The following is a 19281-nucleotide window of genomic DNA, read 5'->3' as shown; positions in this document are numbered from 1 at the left end:
ACAAGAAAAAGTGCCTATGTATGACCAAAGGCCTGTCTGAACAAATGTTTTTAGTTGTTTTTTAAAAGAGTTTTCAGAGGGGGCAGTTCGCAGGTCCAGGGGGAGAGCGTTCCAGAGCCTTGGTGCTGTCACCTCGAAGGCTTGATCACCCCTTGTTTTCAGCCTGGACCTGGGGACCACCAGGAGGTGCTGATCGGCAGATCTGAGTGAGCGGGTGTTGGTGTAGGGATGGATGTGTTCAGTGATGTAGATAGGGGCCTGACCAGGGGCGGATTTAGGATTGTAGGAGATCCGGGGCTTAGCCCAGATAGGTGCCCTTTATTTTTCCTTTTTTTCCTTTTTTTTTTAATATGTTTTTTTTTATTTATTTTTTTGGGCAGGCAAGGGGTGGTTTGGAGGGGGTCAGGCACGACCCCCACCACGGCAGATTTTTTTTTACTTCAATGAACCTGTACGTGCAATTTCCTGCAATATAGAGCCTTCAATCTTGACCAATAAAGCTGCTCTTTTCACTATAAAACTCAGTTAACCATAACGTAGTTATGGTTAGATTTATATATTGGGGGGGGATATATCATATTTTTCATATAATCAAAAAGTGGTGGAGCAAGATCATACCTTTGCTCCCCCAAGTTCAATAGTGGGAGAGCAGAGATGCTCCGAATGCTCTTATGGCCAGGCGTCTATGATTCACTGATACAAAGTAAAATAGTGCAGTGCAATAAAATAGTTAGTAAAATAGAATAAAATAATGCAATAGTGCATTGCAATAAAATAGTTATCATCGTATTTTTTCGGGAGGCCGGTAAGGAGTGCATTACAGTAGTCGAGTTGGCTTGAGATAAAGGCATGGATCTGGTTTTCAGCGTCCTTTTGATTTATAAATGGCCGTACTTTAGCTATGTTTCTAAGGTGGAAGAATTACGTTTTTGTCAACTTGTAGATTGTGATTTAAAGCTTAGGTCTGAGTCTACCATAACACCAAGACTTAACTCACTCAAATACAGTTAGCAGCTGGATAGACCACAGATGGAAATTAGCCTCTGCTAAATCTGGTGCAAACATATTTTCATGTAACAATGATGAATTGTAAAAAAAAGAAAAGAAACATTTTTTTTTTTAATTTTTTTATAAATAGATTCAGGGCTTTTCAGAATACATTCGGGGCTTGAGCCCAAGTAGCCACCCCCTAGCCCCGCCCCTGGGCCTGACCGTGAAGTGCTCTGAAAGTGAAAGTGAGGACTTTGAAGTGAATTCTATAGTGTACCGGGAGCCAGTGCAGGGATACCAGAATGGGAGTGATGTGACATGATTTTTTTTACCTTGTGAGTAGCCTGGCTGCAGCATTTTGGACCATTTGTAGTTTGTCTGTGGATGATTTGGTGAGACAGGTGAAAAGTGAGTTGCAGTAGTCAAGCCTAGAGGAAATAAAAGCATGCACGGACAGTTCAGAGTGAGATATGATGGTGCGTAGTTTTGCAATGTTTCTGAGGTGAAAGAAGCAGGTGCGTGTGAGTGTTTTGACATGTTTGTCTAGGTTCATGGCCTGGTCGAAGACAACACCCAGGTTTCTCAGGTGGGGACGTATGTTGTCTTTAAGGGACCCCAAGTGAGTTTGTGTTGTCAACTGATAGAAATTGTGCGTTTCTCTATTCCGATGATTACTACAATATAATATATATATATAAATAACTGTCTTTTACTAGTACCTTACTAGTCCCCAGCTATACACACGCACACGCACACGCACACACACACACACACACACACACACACACACACACACACACACACACACACACACCCCTAGCTATCACACCATCATTACAATGCATTACAATTACCATCATATCACTGGGTTATTTCAATAAGTTCAGTGTTAATTACATGCTAAGATTACTGTGCCTGGCTGTTATTATAGGATATGGTAATTAATGGAAAGGGAGTGCACAAGGTTGCACTGAATTGAGATTGTAAAAATCGAAATAAAAAAGAATACATTAAATTATTATGGGATTGATGCTGGCTCACTGTAGGATAGGAGTGACGAGTGGTAGGGAGGTGGAAGGGCCTCTGTATGTCTGTTTTGAGCCATCACTCTGCAGCACTGCAAAAACGAAGCCACTCAATACCGGTAACCGCAAAAAACACAAGCCTCTTAGTGACACACATGTCGACCATCTAAACATCCACAGCCAGTTAAATAACCGAGAAGATGCCAACTCTGTGGTGCATGTGTCTGTGGATAGATCAACCTAGCGAGCGGGTTCAACCACTCTACGTTCTAAGAAGAAAATATTGTTTGGCGTGAGAGCTGAGAATAATATTTGGGTCCAGAACAGCAGGGTTTAAGAAGTAGGCATATGCAGAAATGTATGAAAAGGAGGGACTTTTACAGACATCCATCATTTCATCACAGGAACTGGAAGGGCAAAGTTACAGGAATGCAGATTGGTTGAAATGTTCTCCCCTGTTTTTACTGAATAAAATGCTTTGCGAGCAGTGGGCAGATATTGAACTCTCTCTCTCACTGTCTGAGGCTGTCGTCCTGTAGGAGGTTCCTCACTGTGTCCAGATCTCCCACAGAAGCAGCGTTGTGGAGCCTCATGTCCTCTTGCTCCAGAGGCTTGTCGCAGAACTGTTCTTGGAGCCATTCCTTCAGGTTACGGCCTGGAGGACAGGGAGTTGTGGGTTAAAAGGGGAACTACTATGCTCAATTTCAGAATTCATACACGTTATTCCTATGGTCCAAGACGGTCCAATAATATTAACATGATTAACTCTCTCCCAAATCCAAAGACTAGAGCGCTAAAACTCAACTTTGTGATGTCATCAGGTATTAAGTCTGAAACCGCTCCAGAGACAATTTCTTTTATTTGTAATTAACCTCTTAACACACTCTGTGCCAAAAACGTCTTTATTTTTTTTGATCCATTTTTTCTCCTCTTTTATTCTATTTTTCTCCCATCCCAATTTCGCTGTGCCAATTCTCCCCTCCCCTGTCTTGAACGTTGCTCGCATATGCCCCCCACTGGCCGGTTGTAGGGAGGATAGAAGCCTTTCATCACGTGTCCCCTCCGATACACGAGGAGGCAGCCTGTCACATCTTTTCACCTGCCAGCGCGGACTCTCATTGGCGAGGTGTAACGTGTGGGAGGCTCACACTACCCCCGCCATTTCCTGTCTCTGCTGTGCAGGCGTCCCCCAACCGACCTGTAGGAGTCGCTGTCCACAACGTCCAGATTACCACCCATCGACTTCCACCCGCTAACTCTGCCAATTGAGTTAGTATGATGGCCAGCCCAAGCTGGAGGAAACGCCGACAGCCAGATTCGAACCCGGTGTCTCTTGCGTTGGTGACGAGCGCAATGTCCGCTGCACCACCCAGCCGCCCTCCAAAAACGGCTTTTTACGTGTTTGGCCGCCGACCGCTGAGTGCCATAAACGTAAAAAGTCGTTTTTGGATCATTTTATCTTTTTGCTTTGATCCCCGCTCTACAGTGTTGCCCAGAGCGAGGCACGTCCCGACACATTGGAACTGCATTCTGATCGACTATCACCAGGTGGCAGTGTCGTCCCGTGTCTGAACTGCATGGGGCTCTGGGCTGATAGTCAGCTTCACTTTCAGTTTTTCCTCGTGAGTGGCCCCTCCTTCTCCTGGGACAGAAATTCACAGTCCTCGCCTCGGGATTCCGTTGCATAAGCGTATTTGACCATCGAAACGTGTATAGACATATACACTGGTAATCGCAATGGCGATGCGATCACTTGGAATTATTCTTTTGGAATACCTTCTGGCTAAGGTAAGGTACATTCTATGTCTATTTTACCGAATCTGAAACATGTTTTTCTAACGATCACAGTCCTGTGTTTCACTGGACGAAAAACATGCTCGGTAAACGCGATCATAGTTTTGAGTTAAAACGACCCCCCCCCCCCCCCCCCCACCTCCTTGATGATTTTGTGATGATACATACAAGTCATATACCTGTGATTTGGGAGTATTCAGGGTTTCAGGGGATCAGCCAGAACGGTTTGGGCTTATTGCACATAATGCGTTTTATCTCACGATCTATGAAAAAAGACTATTATCTTGGAAATGCGCGATGTTTAGCGTGTAAATAAACTACAAACTACAGCGTGTGGAAACAAACTGTTATCCCATGCTGGACTACAAGTAATGTTTGTCGAAATGGGCCCCACCGTGTCTCTACAGCTATAATACAGAACACAAACACAGCTTCGCAAACATAGTGCAAGTTGCAACCCGACCATGGAAACGACTAGAAAGGCTGGCATTCTAAAGGTAAATTAACCAAACAGTGTGGCACTCAAAGTGTTAAGCCCCGAGGGGTCCGGTACCGGACCCACAATGAATTCACGCCATAAATCCATCTCTACAGAATGTATGAATTAGGGCTGACCCCCATTAGTCGAATAGTCGACTAATCGATCGAAAAGAGCCATAGTCAACTGCCAACCTCTTAGTCAAATGCAACAAATTAAATTAATTTTTCTTTTTAATTAATTATAATTTTCTTTTTTTTATCATTCTTTCCAAAAGCAAAGCGGCCTAGAAGTGTGGCTAACACTAATGGCATGCATACCAGAGGCTAACTGCCTAAGAAAACAGGCACAGAGGCACTGAAAGAGGATTTCACCCATCTAATGAACACACTATGACAAATATCAAGCTGTATCCATCAGTGGACCAATTGCATGCTTTCGCAGAGAACAAGAAGCCTTCCGTCGACTCCTTCAGACATTAAGCACCCCCCACAGCCCAAATGGAATGATAAAAAAAATATATATATAAGAATTATACTTTTTTCTTTTTACTAATAGTCGACTATCGGCTAATTTCGGCGACTACAAGTCGACTAGTCAGGGACAGCCCTAGTATGAATTAATGTTGCGTTTTTTTTATGTAGCTAAGAGTAAAGACCCTAACCCTGTCAAAACAGCAGTCAAAGTGTATATTTTCAGCAATACGTTTGTTTACCAATGATTTCTTTTGTATTTTATTTTTTTATTATTTTTTAAACAAACACATAAACAAACATGACAACACAAGATTAGATATACAAGCATTAATTAACAGTGCACATCCAATGAAATCACCATTTAGATAAATGTCTTTTACAAGATATACCCCTAATACCTGCTATCTATTACCCTACACACATATGCTCTTGCTCGCACCCCCCCCCCCCCCCCCTGGACCCCCCAATGGATAATCCATCCATTATCATTCGCTCCTAACCAGACCCTACCATTATATGCTAGCTTTTATTCTCTCCACCACTTCTAACCACATTGTCATTTTGGATTCATTGAGACCCAAAATTCTTGCTGTAGATATTTCTAGATAAATCACATAGAGATATGTAAGAATCCAGACCTTCCGGCACATTTTTCCTGGTTGAAACCATCGTGATGCTATCAGCTTTTTAGCCACTGTGATACCAGATAAAACCAATCTCTTTAGCTGTATAGATACTGCACACTCAAAAACATCATTCAGCAGTAATACAGAGGGGTGTACAGGTATATTCAGAGTTAAGAGATTTGATAATTGCTGGGTCACTTCTTTCCAGAATATCTTAACTGGTGGGCAGTCCCAGTACATGTGCATAAATGTCCCCTCGTCCCCATTTGTACATAAGGAGCATTTGGAGTCTTGTTTAAGACCCATTCTGTTCAGTCTTATAGGAGTCAAGTATGTCCTATGAATATAGTTAAGATTGATTTGTTGATGGTCCGGGTTCCTTGATGCAAGTCGAACATTTGCCCAGGCTTCTTGCCAATCAAAATCTTTTTCCAGGTCTGGTATATCCCTCCTCCAGACTGAGTCTAGGTGGAGGGTTTCATACGAGGACGTTAGTAATTGATGATACAAATCTGATACAAAACCTCTCGATGTCTCTCTTTCATAGAAGAATTTTTGGTATCTGTGGTGTACAATTGGTATCCTTAATGGAACACCGTGAGCCTTCAAACATAACAATAACTGTGCGTAAAAATAATATGTGGAGCCGGTGAGATTAAATTTTTTGTGTATTTCATCATAACTACAAATACCCTGTTTGTTGAAAACATCTCCTAATGTATGTATGCCTTGCTTTTCCCATCTAGGGAATCTTATAGGTCGTTTTCCAATCAGGAGTGCATTGTTATTGAATAAGGGAGTATGATTATGCCATTTATGTGGGTTAGAATATTTTTTTTGTGTTTCACGCCATATCCGGATCGCATGAGTAATTATGGGGCCAAAAATTCAGTTCACATTGTTTAATTGATACTTTGGTGTATACTATGTCCTGCATTCTATGTGGTGCTATTATATTTACTTCTAAATTTCTCCAGGATACTGATGCTTGGGGTTCAAACCAGGTCGTCAGTGGTCTTAAAGTGTACGCCTTAAAATAGTGGAACAAATTTGGAAATGCCATATCTCCGTCGGCTTTGTTTCTCTGTGCGGTGGATCTTTTTATGCGTGGTGGTTTGTTATTCCAAATAAATGTGTATGCGGAAGAGTGTAATTTTTTCCAGTAACCATCTGGAGGGGGTAACGGTAGTGTAACTGAGGGGTTACAAAACCCTGACTGTATTAAAGATTGTTTAGATTAAACCACTACTAAATATTATTATTACTTGCCAGACAGTACAGTTAAATATGGCAGACACTCAATAGACGGCACGGGGACAAAGAGATAACGTTTACAGTATTTTAATAGCAATATCAAATATACAACTGAAATTAGTACGTTGCTCTTTTATGGCGAATGATAGTAGAATGTCAGAGTATCAAAGTCAGTGGGAATGAATAATTCCTAGGTTAATAATACTCGACCGGAACGCTGCATGGAGTGATATGGCGATACAGGGCAAGCGAGGGGTATAGCTGGAGACTGGTGATTTCCCCCACGGAGTGGTAAGCTCCAGAGGAATTGAAGAATAGTCGGATACTCCTGCTGGTCACTGAAGAAAAGGGGTCTCGTACGGATCCAATCTTTGTAATCCAAGTGCTCGATAGCAGGGTAATAGCTCTTAATCCAAAGCCCGACGGCAGTGATGATAGCTAGCTAGCTTCGTCCTCGAAGCTAGCCCGATGCAGGTCTTCAGGTGTAGTTAAATACAAACGCCAATGGTATTAACTATGCTCTTCTCCACGGTACTTCGCTTACACAATTCACTATAATACACCAACAATGGTTCTACAATATTAGGGTTGTATCTAAGGAGCTACTAGCTATCCGTAACGATACACCGCGGGTAGGTTTCCACTGCTCACATGTACAATCGTTCTGCTGTTAGGTTACTCCACACTTCACCTCGTGTTCTAATACTAGTTACGTTAAGTTCACACACACTTGCTTGCTAGGTTAGGTTCACGCGTTTCTCGTTACTGCTGCACACACAATTAGGTTCACACTACAGCTGCTGCGCCTTCCACAATATATACTCAGAGTGATTTCTAGAGCGCAACCGAATCACTTGTCCGGAATCAATGCGCTGGCCAAGGGCATGTCTCAACTTGCCCGGACACGTCTTTGAACTTGTCTGGCGCCATCAATGCCAAGGGCGGTGTCCAATGAGGAAAGCAAATAATGCTATGATTCAAACGGAGGCTTAAAGGTATATAGCTTATATATATAAATAATATACTATATATAATATATAAAGTTATATAAAATAATAAACGTAGATTCTCAGTGTTAATCTGGCCCTTCAGAACAGGTAGCATTGAGCTGATGAAGTTGATTCTAGGTAGGACATCCATCTTAACTATTGAAACCCACCTGTCAAAGTCGTATTTGATTTTATTTTGGATTTCTATGTAATTGTGTTTCACCGTTTGGCTTATGGTAGGGAATACTTCAACTCCCAAACATCTAAAGTGTTTAACCATTGGTATTTCTTCTGGAAGACGTGTAGTTTTTGCAGGGGCGTTCAGTGGAAGGAAAGCCGACTTTGGCCAATTTATCTTAAATCCCGATAGGTCGTCAAAGTCATCAATCGCCTTGAGAAGATGAGGCATTGCAGTGTTAGGGTTTTGCATGAACAGTATTACGTCATCCGCATATAAACTAATTTTGTGTTGTGTGCCCTTGATTACGATTGGTTCTATGAGTTGGGATTGTCTTATATATTGTGCTAAAGGTTCTAGTGATAAATCGAATAGTCCGGGACTAAGAGGGCAACCCTGTCTAGAAGAGCGTGATACCGGAAAGATTTCAGAGGTGATTATACCTGTTGTAATCATGGCCGATGGGTCTTTGTATAATACTTTAATCATATCAATGAATCCTTTTCCTAACCCCATCCTTTCTAATACTGCCCATAGATACGACCATTCCAACCTATCAAAAGCTTTCATTGCATCCAGGGACAGCATCGCCTTAGGTGTGGTGTCGTCCTTGCTGGCATCTAGTACGTATAGTAGTCGTCTTATGTTGTCAGTGATCAAGCGGTTTCTTATGAAGCCAGTTTGATCCGGATTAACTAAAGATGAAGCCAGTTTGATCCGGATGAACTAAAGAGTTTACCAATGATTTAAAGTGTTATTAGTGAAATATGAGTTATAGAAATCTAGTCGGAAAAAGCTAATTACGCCGCCATTTTGTTTGTAGTCCTATGAGGAGAGGAGACCCAGGACTTTCGATGGGCTTTTGAGTAATACAAAAAACTCCACTTCCTAGCTCAGGCCAGCCCCTGTCAATCATTTGACTTCTGAGTTTTTTATTTCTCTTATTTTTCCATAAAACAGAACGCAGTTAGTTTCCCTACCTTGCTGTGAACGTCTAGCAAAAAAAACGGCATTGCAATCTGATGAAAAATTCCCCCAACCCACTACAAAGCTGGGTAGTAAGTGCCATGGACAAGTGGACCAGTGTACTCACTCGCTCTTGGCTGAATCTTGTTTTGGGTGGTGATGTAAAAACATCTGCATCATAGAAGGCTCAGGATGGGCAAAGTAGTCTATAGCCTGTTCATCCCTGTCTCTCTCCTCCACAACCTGGCTTGACTAGACATAAGGAGAGAGAGAGGTGATTACAATTAACTGGTACATTCAGGTCCAGAATTCTTGGAATTCCCTGACAAAGATGTGCAAAAAGCTGTACAATTTAAACAATACCATACTGCAGTGGCGGCCGCTGGCGCTGGTGCCTTGTAGGTCGCAGTTCACGTTAATAGGTCGAGTTGAAAATGTAATGCTCTGAGATGCTCTGGAGCAATCTCTCTCTGTCTCTCGGATCAATCAAATCAAATAATTAACACATGTATGTTGTCATTTTAAACAACTCACCATTCATTCATTATGCATCAGCAGCAGCTAAATTAATGTTGTAGTTCACAACACAGCAGCGCGTTTTGAATCGCTAGCCTATTAATTATCGTCTCAGCAAGCACAGTCAATACTTTTTTCCGTAGCCGCATTTCGCGGAGACAGCTGTGTATAGCGAGAGAGAGAGAGAACGAGCGAGAGAGAGAGAGAGAGAGAGAGAGAGAGAGAGAGAGAGAGAGAGAGAGAGAGAGAGAGAGAGACTCACTGTTTAGTTGAAACGTCCAGGGCAGGAGAGCTTGATAAACGTGTATAATCCACTGTTGATGTATTCCAGACCACTGTCCACTGTCTCCAGACTGCATCCGCCATATAGCTTGTTAGCCAAGTGTTAGCTTGTTAGCACAACACAAGTACATTTCTTTGTCCATTTTTCCGCGTCGAACAGACTGCAAACTACCTGGCGTTCTATCGCCATGCTCTAAGACAAACTCTAACCTTAACCAACTTTGAAAGAGTGCCTAAGCTTAACCATCTAAAGAACTTGCAGTCACGGCACGCTCTGCTGCCTGCATCTCACAACAACAACACAACTATCTCTCACCAACGGACCGGAATAAGCTAGAATTGGAACATTAGAAATTGGATTCGGCCAATCAGAGATCGTCTCTGTGAAATTCTGCTACGGAAAAAAATACTGGCGTCGGCCAATCAGAGAGCGTCTCCGCGAAATGCGGCTACAGAAATTCTTGACGCTACTGGCTAGACCGCTTCAAATCGCGCCCGGATTCCAACATAATAGTCATATTTCAACGCACAACGCGTTATGCACTGATTGGCTGTGACGGATACAGCGATCAAACTGTGACGCGCACTCAGAGCGCTATCGCGTCTAGCCCGGGCCGAGAAATACGAAAAAAATAAAAAAAAACGTCACTTCCTGCTCAGGAAAACGAGTGTTTTTTTATTTTAGATAATAACGTTATATTGTGCATTGGAAATACAAACATACTTAAAATGAGTAAATATTATTAATTTTAAACATGTTTATATTATTTATAGGGCTATAAAACAAAAAACTAAAAAGTTTTATTTTCTTCTTCTCTGATCATTTAACAGCAGTCATCAGGTGGGTCGGCGCCCTTGCGCCCCTAGTGGCAGAGCCGCCACTGCCATACTGGTAATGAGCAAATAGTTATTTATTCAATGAATGCATGGAGCTGTTCCATCTTATTTCATTTGATACTAACTACTCAGTTCATACAGATTTCAAGTATTCAAATATCAATGATGAATATTGCATAAGGTTTACACAGTTAATAGATCACCTTCTTGTTTTATATTCATGTTCAGAGAGGAGTAATAGTTAGATCTTTTTATGTGATTTATATGGCAATTAAATCAATGGTGTGTGTAACTGAGGGGTACAATTCCCTGACTGTATTGATAAGTATGGTATCATTAAACCACTACCGCTTTATGTACTTTAATTACTGGCCATACAGTACATGATATATAAATATGATGAACACTTCCCACAATGAACCGGTTCCACACCAATGTGTAATCAAGTATTTATTGCAGCAAAAGGTACATAATATACTTATCTATTTACTTTGGATGCGCTTATAAGGCAAAGGAATGTGCGTAGGCAAATCAATAATGAATGTCCATTCTCTGGTTACGCAGGAGGTAATTATACAACCTGAATCTTAGGGAATTATATCTATGGTACACTAGTAATATATAGCGGGAGATACTGGAAGGGTCCCCCCGGTTGTAAGCCAGCAGGGGTAGAGGATCTGTCGGTAGTAGAGAGTCTGGTCAACGATGACTAAGGAGACTCCAAGTACAGGAGACGGTGCAATAGTCTCTTGATCCACAGACGAATACAGCTGTTCTCCGTAGACTGTAGCTCCACAGTGAAGAAAGCTAGCCGGCCTCAGGCTCTCTGAGGCGCAGACTCGACGTGGTCCTCACAGGGGAAATCCAACATGTGTAGGCGTCGGCGATTCTCCGCTCCATAAATTACAGGACCAAAACAAATATAATCCAGCCGCAAAGGGCTATGTAGTCGTCGGGTAGATTAATCCAGTGTACATGTCCACACGGTTCTCGTCTAGGTCTCCTCGGGTGAAAGCGCCATGAAAGCAGCCCAGCCTGGATAAACACTCTAGCTGATACGAGGAAGCGTTGGTGATGCTGGTCACTGTAGAACTTTAGCCGCACGATACACTATACACAAATAGACTATTACTGACTTAATAGAAATATGTCGCACTCGACGGTATAGCGCCAAACTCTGACAATTCAGTTATTAATTCACACGCGGTCTCAATGCTCTATTTGGGGCCAAACAGGCCATACTTCACCGCACGGAGTATCGTGGGTGAGGCTTCAACTTATTGGGTAACTCTAGACTTCTGACTAAGTGCTTCTGTATTCACCTGCGCCATATTTATATGCACGGCGAACAAACTAGTGCCAACCTCATCTCTGTCTCGTATTCCTGGGCAAGGCCGGGCTTGTACAGACATGTCTTGACGGTGACTTTGAACCTGACTCCGGAGGCATGGCTCTGGCGCCTGTGGACCGCTGTCCAATAGGAGAATGAAATATTATGGTCTGGGCTAAATGGATATTCCGTGTATATGTACAAGGAATATACAAGGGATATCAAACGATATACAAATACTATGCAATATATATCAATCAATAAATATATATATTCGGTTTAATCTGATCCTTTGTAACAGCCGCCCCCTAATTAGTCCCACCTAATTAGCTAAGCAGAGACAGATTAACCGCACTGTCCACTACTCAATGTCTGTTGTGAGGGGTCGGGCAGTTCACAAAGTCATGGGGTCATGGTCGTCATCGATAGTATCGGGGAGCCTTGGCAGTTCTATTAGCCTCGCCACGGGTCGGGTGTAGATCCGTCCTTGGACGAGCACTTCGGCTGCTCGGACCTTTCCGTCGGCACCGGTGATCACTTTGCTTACGCGGCCAGCCGGCCACATAGCTCGGGGTAGTGACTGGTCGATAATCATGACGACTGTTCCTTCTGTCAAATTGTCTCTCTCTTTCACCCATTTCTGGCGGGTCTGTAGAGACGGTAGATAGTGGAGTAGGAAGCTGTTCCAAAACTTGTCAGCCAATACTTGACTGTACCTCCACATTCTTCGGCCGTTCGCTTCTTCAGGCCTGTACATTGTCTGTGGTAGCGCGGGGTCCAGCCGCCCCATCAAGAGTGTGTTGGGGGTGACTGGGTCGACATCTGCTACATCACTTGAGACGTAACCGAGGGGCTTTGAGTTCAATACTCCCTCGATCTCCGTGAGGACTGTCATTAGGACTTCTTCCGCCACGGTCTGGGCCTCAAGCACGGCGTACAGGGCTGTCTTTATTGAACGTACTTCTCGTTCCCAAGTTCCACCGAAGTGAGGTGCGTTCGGGGGATTAAACTGGAAGTCAATCTGGGATGGAGCGAGGTGGGTCTTAAGTTCTGGGCCCATAGCTTGGAAGCTCTCTCTCAGCTCTCTTTCTCCGCCTTTGAAGTTTGTCCCGTGATCAGACAATAATATAGACGGTTTGCCTTTCCGCGATGTGAATCTTCGGAAGGCCATAAGGAATGAGTCTGTGCTCATGGTTGGAAGGAGTTCTATATGCATCGCTCGGGTGGTCATGCATTTGAATACAATACCCCACCGCTTCTCGGTTCCTCTTCCTTTCTTTATATACAGCGGGCCGAAACAGTCCATACCGGTGGAGTGAAAAGGCTTGTCGCCGAGTCGGAGGCGACAGGGAGGTAGGTCAGCCATCCGGGGTATACTGGGCTGCGCTCGCCACTTACGACAGTCTAGACAGGTTCGCTGGAAGCGCTGCACTGCTTCTCTCCCTTGTAGTATCCAATAACGACGTCTGATCTCCGCGAAGACTCTCTCTGCCCCGGCGTGATGCACATCCTCGTCGTATTTCTTTATGATCAGCTCTGTGACCTTGTGTCGGCTGTTTAAGACTATCGGGTACTTGACGTCATCCGGTAAGTCTGGAGCTCTCCGCAGACGACCACCCACTCTGATGAGACCATGGGCGTCGCTCTCGGGGGCTAGGTGGAGCAGTCTGCTGTCTGATGGGACGGGCTTTGCTCCCTGTAGACAGTCTAGCTCATCGGGGAACGAGTCTCTCTGGGCTCGTTGTAGGAGAAGAAGTTCTGCTTCTTCGTAGTCAGCTGCAGTAATGTCAGTAGTGAGCTGAACCTCTGGGTGGTGCCACAGGAATGTCTTTAGCTGCGCACTCTCTAGGGTGAGGCAATCGTCTATGTCGGGGTCTGTGGAGACGAGTGTGTTCAATCCACAGAACATAGATTTCTTGTTTTCGGCCTCCTCTTTACTCACTTCCCGTGGGGTGGGTGTAGGCCACTCTTCTTCCGGGAGCTTGAGGAACTCTGGCCCGTCACTGTATAGGTTGTGACGGGTGAGGTCATCCAGGGACATTCCCCGGGTGATGACGTCAGCTGGGTTGTGTTTTGTGTCCACATACCTCCAGCTTGCTACTTCTGTTAAATCTTGAATCTCTGTGACTCTGACTCCCACGAAGACCTTGTATCTGCACGAATCAGACCGGATCCATGTGAGTACTGTCGTGGAGTCTGACCACAAGATTGTTCTTTGCACCGGAATGGTGAGTTCACGTTGGATTAACGTGGCGAGTTGCGCTCCTGCTAGGGCTGCGCAGAGCTCTAGACGCGGGATAGATTGTTGCTTTCGTGGGGCTATTCTTGAGCGAGCCAGGATGAAAGCAGTATGTATTTCTCCTCCCTCCTCTCGGGCACGCAGGTAGGCCACCGAACCGTAGGCTACTTCGGAGGCGTCGCTGAAGACGTGCAGGTCCATCTGGCACGTCTCCGACCTCACTGTGGGTGGGAAGTAGCTGCGGCGTATGTTGACACCTGGGAGTGAGCTGAATTCCGTCTCCCACTCTCTCCATGTGGATGCAAGGTGTTCGGGTATGGGGTCGTCCCAGCCCTGGTCCTTGTCCCATAACGCTCTTACAATCATCTTTGCCCTGGTGGTGTAAGGTAGAATACATCCCAACAGGTCATATTGTCTGGCGAGTGTTCTGTATACACTCCGTCTGGTGGTCGGTAGTGCAGTCGACCTTCCCTGCTCCTTGGTCAGGGGTGTGTGTTTATAATGGAGCGAGTCTGTTTTGAAGCGCCAGACTAGTCCTAATGTCATTTCTTGGGCTTCTCCTGGGATGGTCGCCATCCAGGTCTCGCTGCTTGCTGCCTTGTCCTCGGGGGAGAGGCTGCGCAATACTTGCGGGTCGCTGCTGGCCCACTGCCTGAGATCAAAGCCGCCTTTGATCAGGGAGGCGTGGAGCTTGAGTAGAAGGGTCTCGGCTTCTTCTGGCGTCGAGACGCTTTGCAGACAGTTGTCCACGTAGAAACTATTTCCTACACTTTGTCGGACCTCTTCATCAGCTGCTGGGTCCTCTGCGATGTGTTTTTGCAGTGCAAACGTAGCACAGCATGGGCTGCATGTGGTTCCGAAAGGGAGGACTTCCCATTGATAGATGGCTGGTCGCTCATCCCCGATCCTCTCTCTCCATAGGAACCGCAGCAGGGGCTTGTCCTCCTCCACTAGTCTCACCTGCAGGAACATCCCTTTGATGTCACCGCTGACCTTGTCTTGGCGGAAACGTAGTAACACGCCTAGTAGAGAGGGGCCGAGTGTTGGGCCGGGCAAGAGCTCTTTATTCAGATTTTGTGATCCGATCTGGTAGCTGCAGTTGAACACAATACGATCCTTGCCGTTGTGGTGGACTTTGTGGTGCGGCACGTACCATGATTCGGTCGTCTGATCGGCCTCTTTAATGTCAATTTTCTTTATGTGTCCCGCTGTGATTAGCTTGTTAATCTCAGCGCGGTACACAGTCTCTTGAGCGGGGTCTCTGGCTAGGCGCCGCTCTGTGTTCAATAGATACCGCTCCGTCGCTTCTTTTGGGGCGTGGAAGGTAGGCATACCCTCTCGCCTCAGGAGTGGAGTTGCGTATCTCATCACTCCGTTGACTTTGACTCTCTTTGTCCCCTGATCGAGGAGGGCTATAGCGTAAATGTCTTCCTTGGAACGAATGTCTTTCTTTTCGTTCTTAAAGGGCATTGTCTCTAGTGTCCATAGCCTCTCGACATGCTGTAGGAGGGTGGTGTCTTCTTCTGTCACTCTGGAGTGGAGGCAGTTAGTGGCTGCTGTTCGGTTAAGAGACTTAGCGAGGGGGCCTTGTAATGTCCATCCTAGGCGGGTCTCGACTGCTGCAGGACAGCCTCTGGGCCCTGTGTGGACCCGGTCAATCGGGACGATGAGGTCTGCATGGTCGGAGCCTATCAGCAGGGTCGGGGTGGCACCGTCTATGAGCGGTATAGGTAGTTGACGCAGGTACACATATTTATCCATCAGCTTGGCGATGGGGTAGGTGTACTGCGACAGGCCTATTTCTTGGCTGGTGAAAGCATTAGTAATCCTATACCGTCTCTCTGGCTGCCCGCTAGCTGCGATAGTGAAGGAGACATTCTCGCCCTTTATCGTCTTTAGATCTCTTCTTATTGTCCGAATCGTCATCTGGTTTTCGCTCCCCCGCAGCCCCAGCTGGGCCGCAGCGGACGCGAGGAGAAGGGTCTTCTCTGACCCGTCGTCAAGGACGGCGTAAGTGTCCATGACCTTGTCTTGGTAACTCAGTGTTACGCGGACCACCTTTAAGAGCACCCGGGCGCCCCCGCTGCTGGCGGGGTCAATGTACATAACACTTGCCTTTGTGCTGCTTGAGGGTGCAGGCTTTCTTCTGTTACTGTCGTGTAGGACATCTAGGTGGGCTCCGTCACACCGACTACACCTCTTCTTTAAGCGGCAATCGGCTGCCATGTGACTGCACGCACATCGGTAACAGCGTCGGTTGGACTTTATCCATTGACTCACCTCGTCGGCGGTCATCTTCTTGAACGTGTCACATTGTGACAACCAGTGTTCCTTTTCGCAGTACGGGCACACCATCTTCCACTTCTCTTTCATCGAGGGGGTACTGTGGTTCTTGCTGCTCGGTACTGATTCTGATTGGTGCATGACGGTCACCAATCTTCGGCCATCGTTTGCTCTCCTAGGTCCCTCTCTGGAGCTTGGGGTGCTCCGCATGAACGTATCCAACCGTAGGCTGTTGACTTCTCTCGCCAGGAAGTCGGCTAGGTCTAGGAGGGATGGCTCGGGACCGTTAGGATCACGGTGGTCTCTTTGCCGCCTGAAGCGCTCTTGTCGGGCGGGCGGAAGCTTCTCTAAAATCCTCTCGACATTAGAGTTCGCGTACAGTTCGTGCATACCCTTTTCTCTTTGCGCCCCCAGCATCCCTACCAGGGATTGTACCTTGATAGACAGGTCATCTAGTGAGCGATTGTCTGTGGCTGGGGGTAGGCGGTCAATATGCCTTATCTCTTGTATTACGTAGTCCCATATGCGTCCATATCTTTGGTCGAGTGCTGCTAGAGCCGCTGTGTATGGGGTAGTAGAGGTGGCATAGGCCAGCGCTATATTGTGCGCTCGGGGCACCTTGAGGTGCTTCAGTAGGATAGCATACTTGTACGGTTCATCAGCTACATCGGACATCATTGTCTCTAAGCACATCCGTGTACTGTGCTCTGTTCTCGTGGGTGAAGTCCGGAAACGTCGGTGTGCCAATGTATGATGCCATGGATGGCTGGCACATCGGTGAGCGTTGGAAGAGAGGCCTCCTAGGCGAGTCTCCTCTTACGCCTCTTGGTGGGCTGGTACCTGCTGGGTACCATGGCCCGCGTATCCAGGTGCTGTTCCTCGGGGCTGGTCGTGCGTCAAGCTCACCCGTGAATTGAGTCGGGGGTCTGTAGCGCAGAGCCGCGGGGGTAGAGCCTGGGCTGTACTGGACCTCCTGGTCCTGTGGAGTACTGTGCTGCTGTCGGGCTTGATTCTCCTCCTCTCCCTCTTCTTCTTCCTCTGGCAGGTCCTCTAGATCCTGTAGTCGTCTATTTAGCCTCTCCGCGGTGTAGACCGTTTCTTCCTTGTAGCTGGGTCTCACTTGGACCGGTCGGGGAAGGGGTTCGGAGGGGGGTATAGGCTCTCTCTGGTGGTCGGGCTCAGGGTCGCTTGATCGGGTAGGGGAGGGTGCCCTTGACCCTTGTCTTGACGAGGCCCTGGAACCCCGTGCGGAGGGAGGGGGTGTTGCCCTGGTGATCAGCTGCTCCATTATCTGCGCTTGTAATCGGTCGCGCTCGGCTTCACGCTTGGTGAGAGCGAGGTCGCGCTCTGCTTCTCTTTGGGCACCGGCAGCGGCGCGCTGGGCTTCGGCGGCGGCGCGCTGGGCTTCGGCCCGGTCCCTTACCATATTCTCTTCCGTCTGAAGGCGTCTAATCTCTAGACGTATACGATCTTCGTCGCTCCGTTGCTGCGCCTGAAGGCGTTCTCTTTCCATGGAAGAATGTTCGCGCTCACTAAGCGTCTGTGCTTGGAGTCGATCGCGCTCTGTTGAGGCTGCTAGGCTGGCGAGGAATGCCTGTGCCAGCATCTTGTCCGCCTCGCTGGGGGAAGACGCTGGTTGAGGTGATCCGCTCCTGGCAGTACTCGTTGGAGATCTGTTCTCCTGTGGCGAGTCCTGGAGATCCATATCCGGGGTGCTCTCCTCTTCTTGTAGCGGGTAGAGTTCCATCCCTGGAGGGCTGTCTTTATCCTGGAGCTCTCCGGGGACTACTTCTTCGGTCTTGGCAGGGGGTAAAGTCATGTCGGGTCCCTCCTGGTCCCTACCGTGAGCTTGGTCAGTTACGTTAGAACCCACTAGGGCCTCTATTGGCGGGGTAGCCTGGTCGATAGGGTCGGACATAATTTTACTATCTACTTTTTCCGCGTTTACCGTCTGTAGAAAGCTAGGTAGTATATTGGCAACGTAATCCTCTAAGTACTGAGGTGTCTGCCGTCTACGCTGCGGGCGATCTACTTTAGGAGAACCGTTTTGTGGAGTGTTCATCATAGGCCATGTCAATATTAATACCACTATATTAATATTACACTAGTTACCCTCCGGCTCGAAGGACCAATTGTAACTGAGGGGTACAATTCCCTGACTGTATTGATAAGTATGGTATCATTAAACCACTACCGCTTTATGTACTTTAATTACTGGCCATACAGTACATGATATATAAATATGATGAACACTTCCCACAATGAACCGGTTCCACACCAATGTGTAATCAAGTATTTATTGCAGCAAAAGGTACATAATATACTTATCTATTTACTTTGGATGCGCTTATAAGGCAAAGGAATGTGCGTAGGCAAATCAATAATGAATGTCCATTCTCTGGTTACGCAGGAGGTAATTATACAACCTGAATCTTAGGGAATTATATCTATGGTACACTAGTAATATATAGCGGGAGATACTGGAAGGGTCCCCCCGGTTGTAAGCCAGCAGGGGTAGAGGATCTGTCGGTAGTAGAGAGTCTGGTCAACGATGACTAAGGAGACTCCAAGTACAGGAGACGGTGCAATAGTCTCTTGATCCACAGACGAATACAGCTGTTCTCCGTAGACTGTAGCTCCACAGTGAAGAAAGCTAGCCGGCCTCAGGCTCTCTGAGGCGCAGACTCGACGTGGTCCTCACAGGGTAAATCCAACACGTGTAGGCATCGGCGATTCTCCGCTCCATAAATTACAGGACCAAAACAAATATAATCCAGCCGCAAAGGGCTATGTAGTCGTCGGGTAGATTAATCCAGTGTACATGTCCACACGGTTCTCGTCTAGGTCTCCTCGGGTGAAAGCGCCATGAAAGCAGCCCAGCCTGGATAAGCACTCTAGCTGATACGAGGAAGCGTTGGTGATGCTGGTCACTGTAGAACTTTAGCCGCACGATACACTATACACAGACTATTACTGACTTAATAGAAATATGTCGCACTCGACGGTATAGCGCCAAAC

At 46.4% G+C, this 19281-nt stretch overlaps 1 protein-coding gene across 1 annotated transcript in view; it reads right to left on the bottom strand.

Moving 5' to 3' along the window:
- The window catches only part of asb1 (ankyrin repeat and SOCS box containing 1), a gene marked incomplete at both ends in the record, with an annotated part of 77820 nt that overhangs the window by 24069 nt on the left and 34470 nt on the right, over positions 1-19281 (bottom strand). Inside the window, one exon of the mRNA XM_084311361.1 lies at positions 2532-2670. Coding sequence (XP_084167487.1) covers positions 2532-2670 — 139 coding nt within the window. The remainder of the gene's footprint in view (positions 1-2531; positions 2671-19281) is intronic.

The sequence above is a fragment of the Notolepis coatsorum genome (assembly GCF_963971535.1).
Source record: "Notolepis coatsorum genome assembly, chromosome: 3".
Classification (NCBI taxonomy): Eukaryota; Metazoa; Chordata; class Actinopteri; order Aulopiformes; family Paralepididae; genus Notolepis; species Notolepis coatsorum.
Note: the sequence above shows the minus strand (reverse complement) of the source record. Positions and strands in the feature narration are given on the sequence as shown.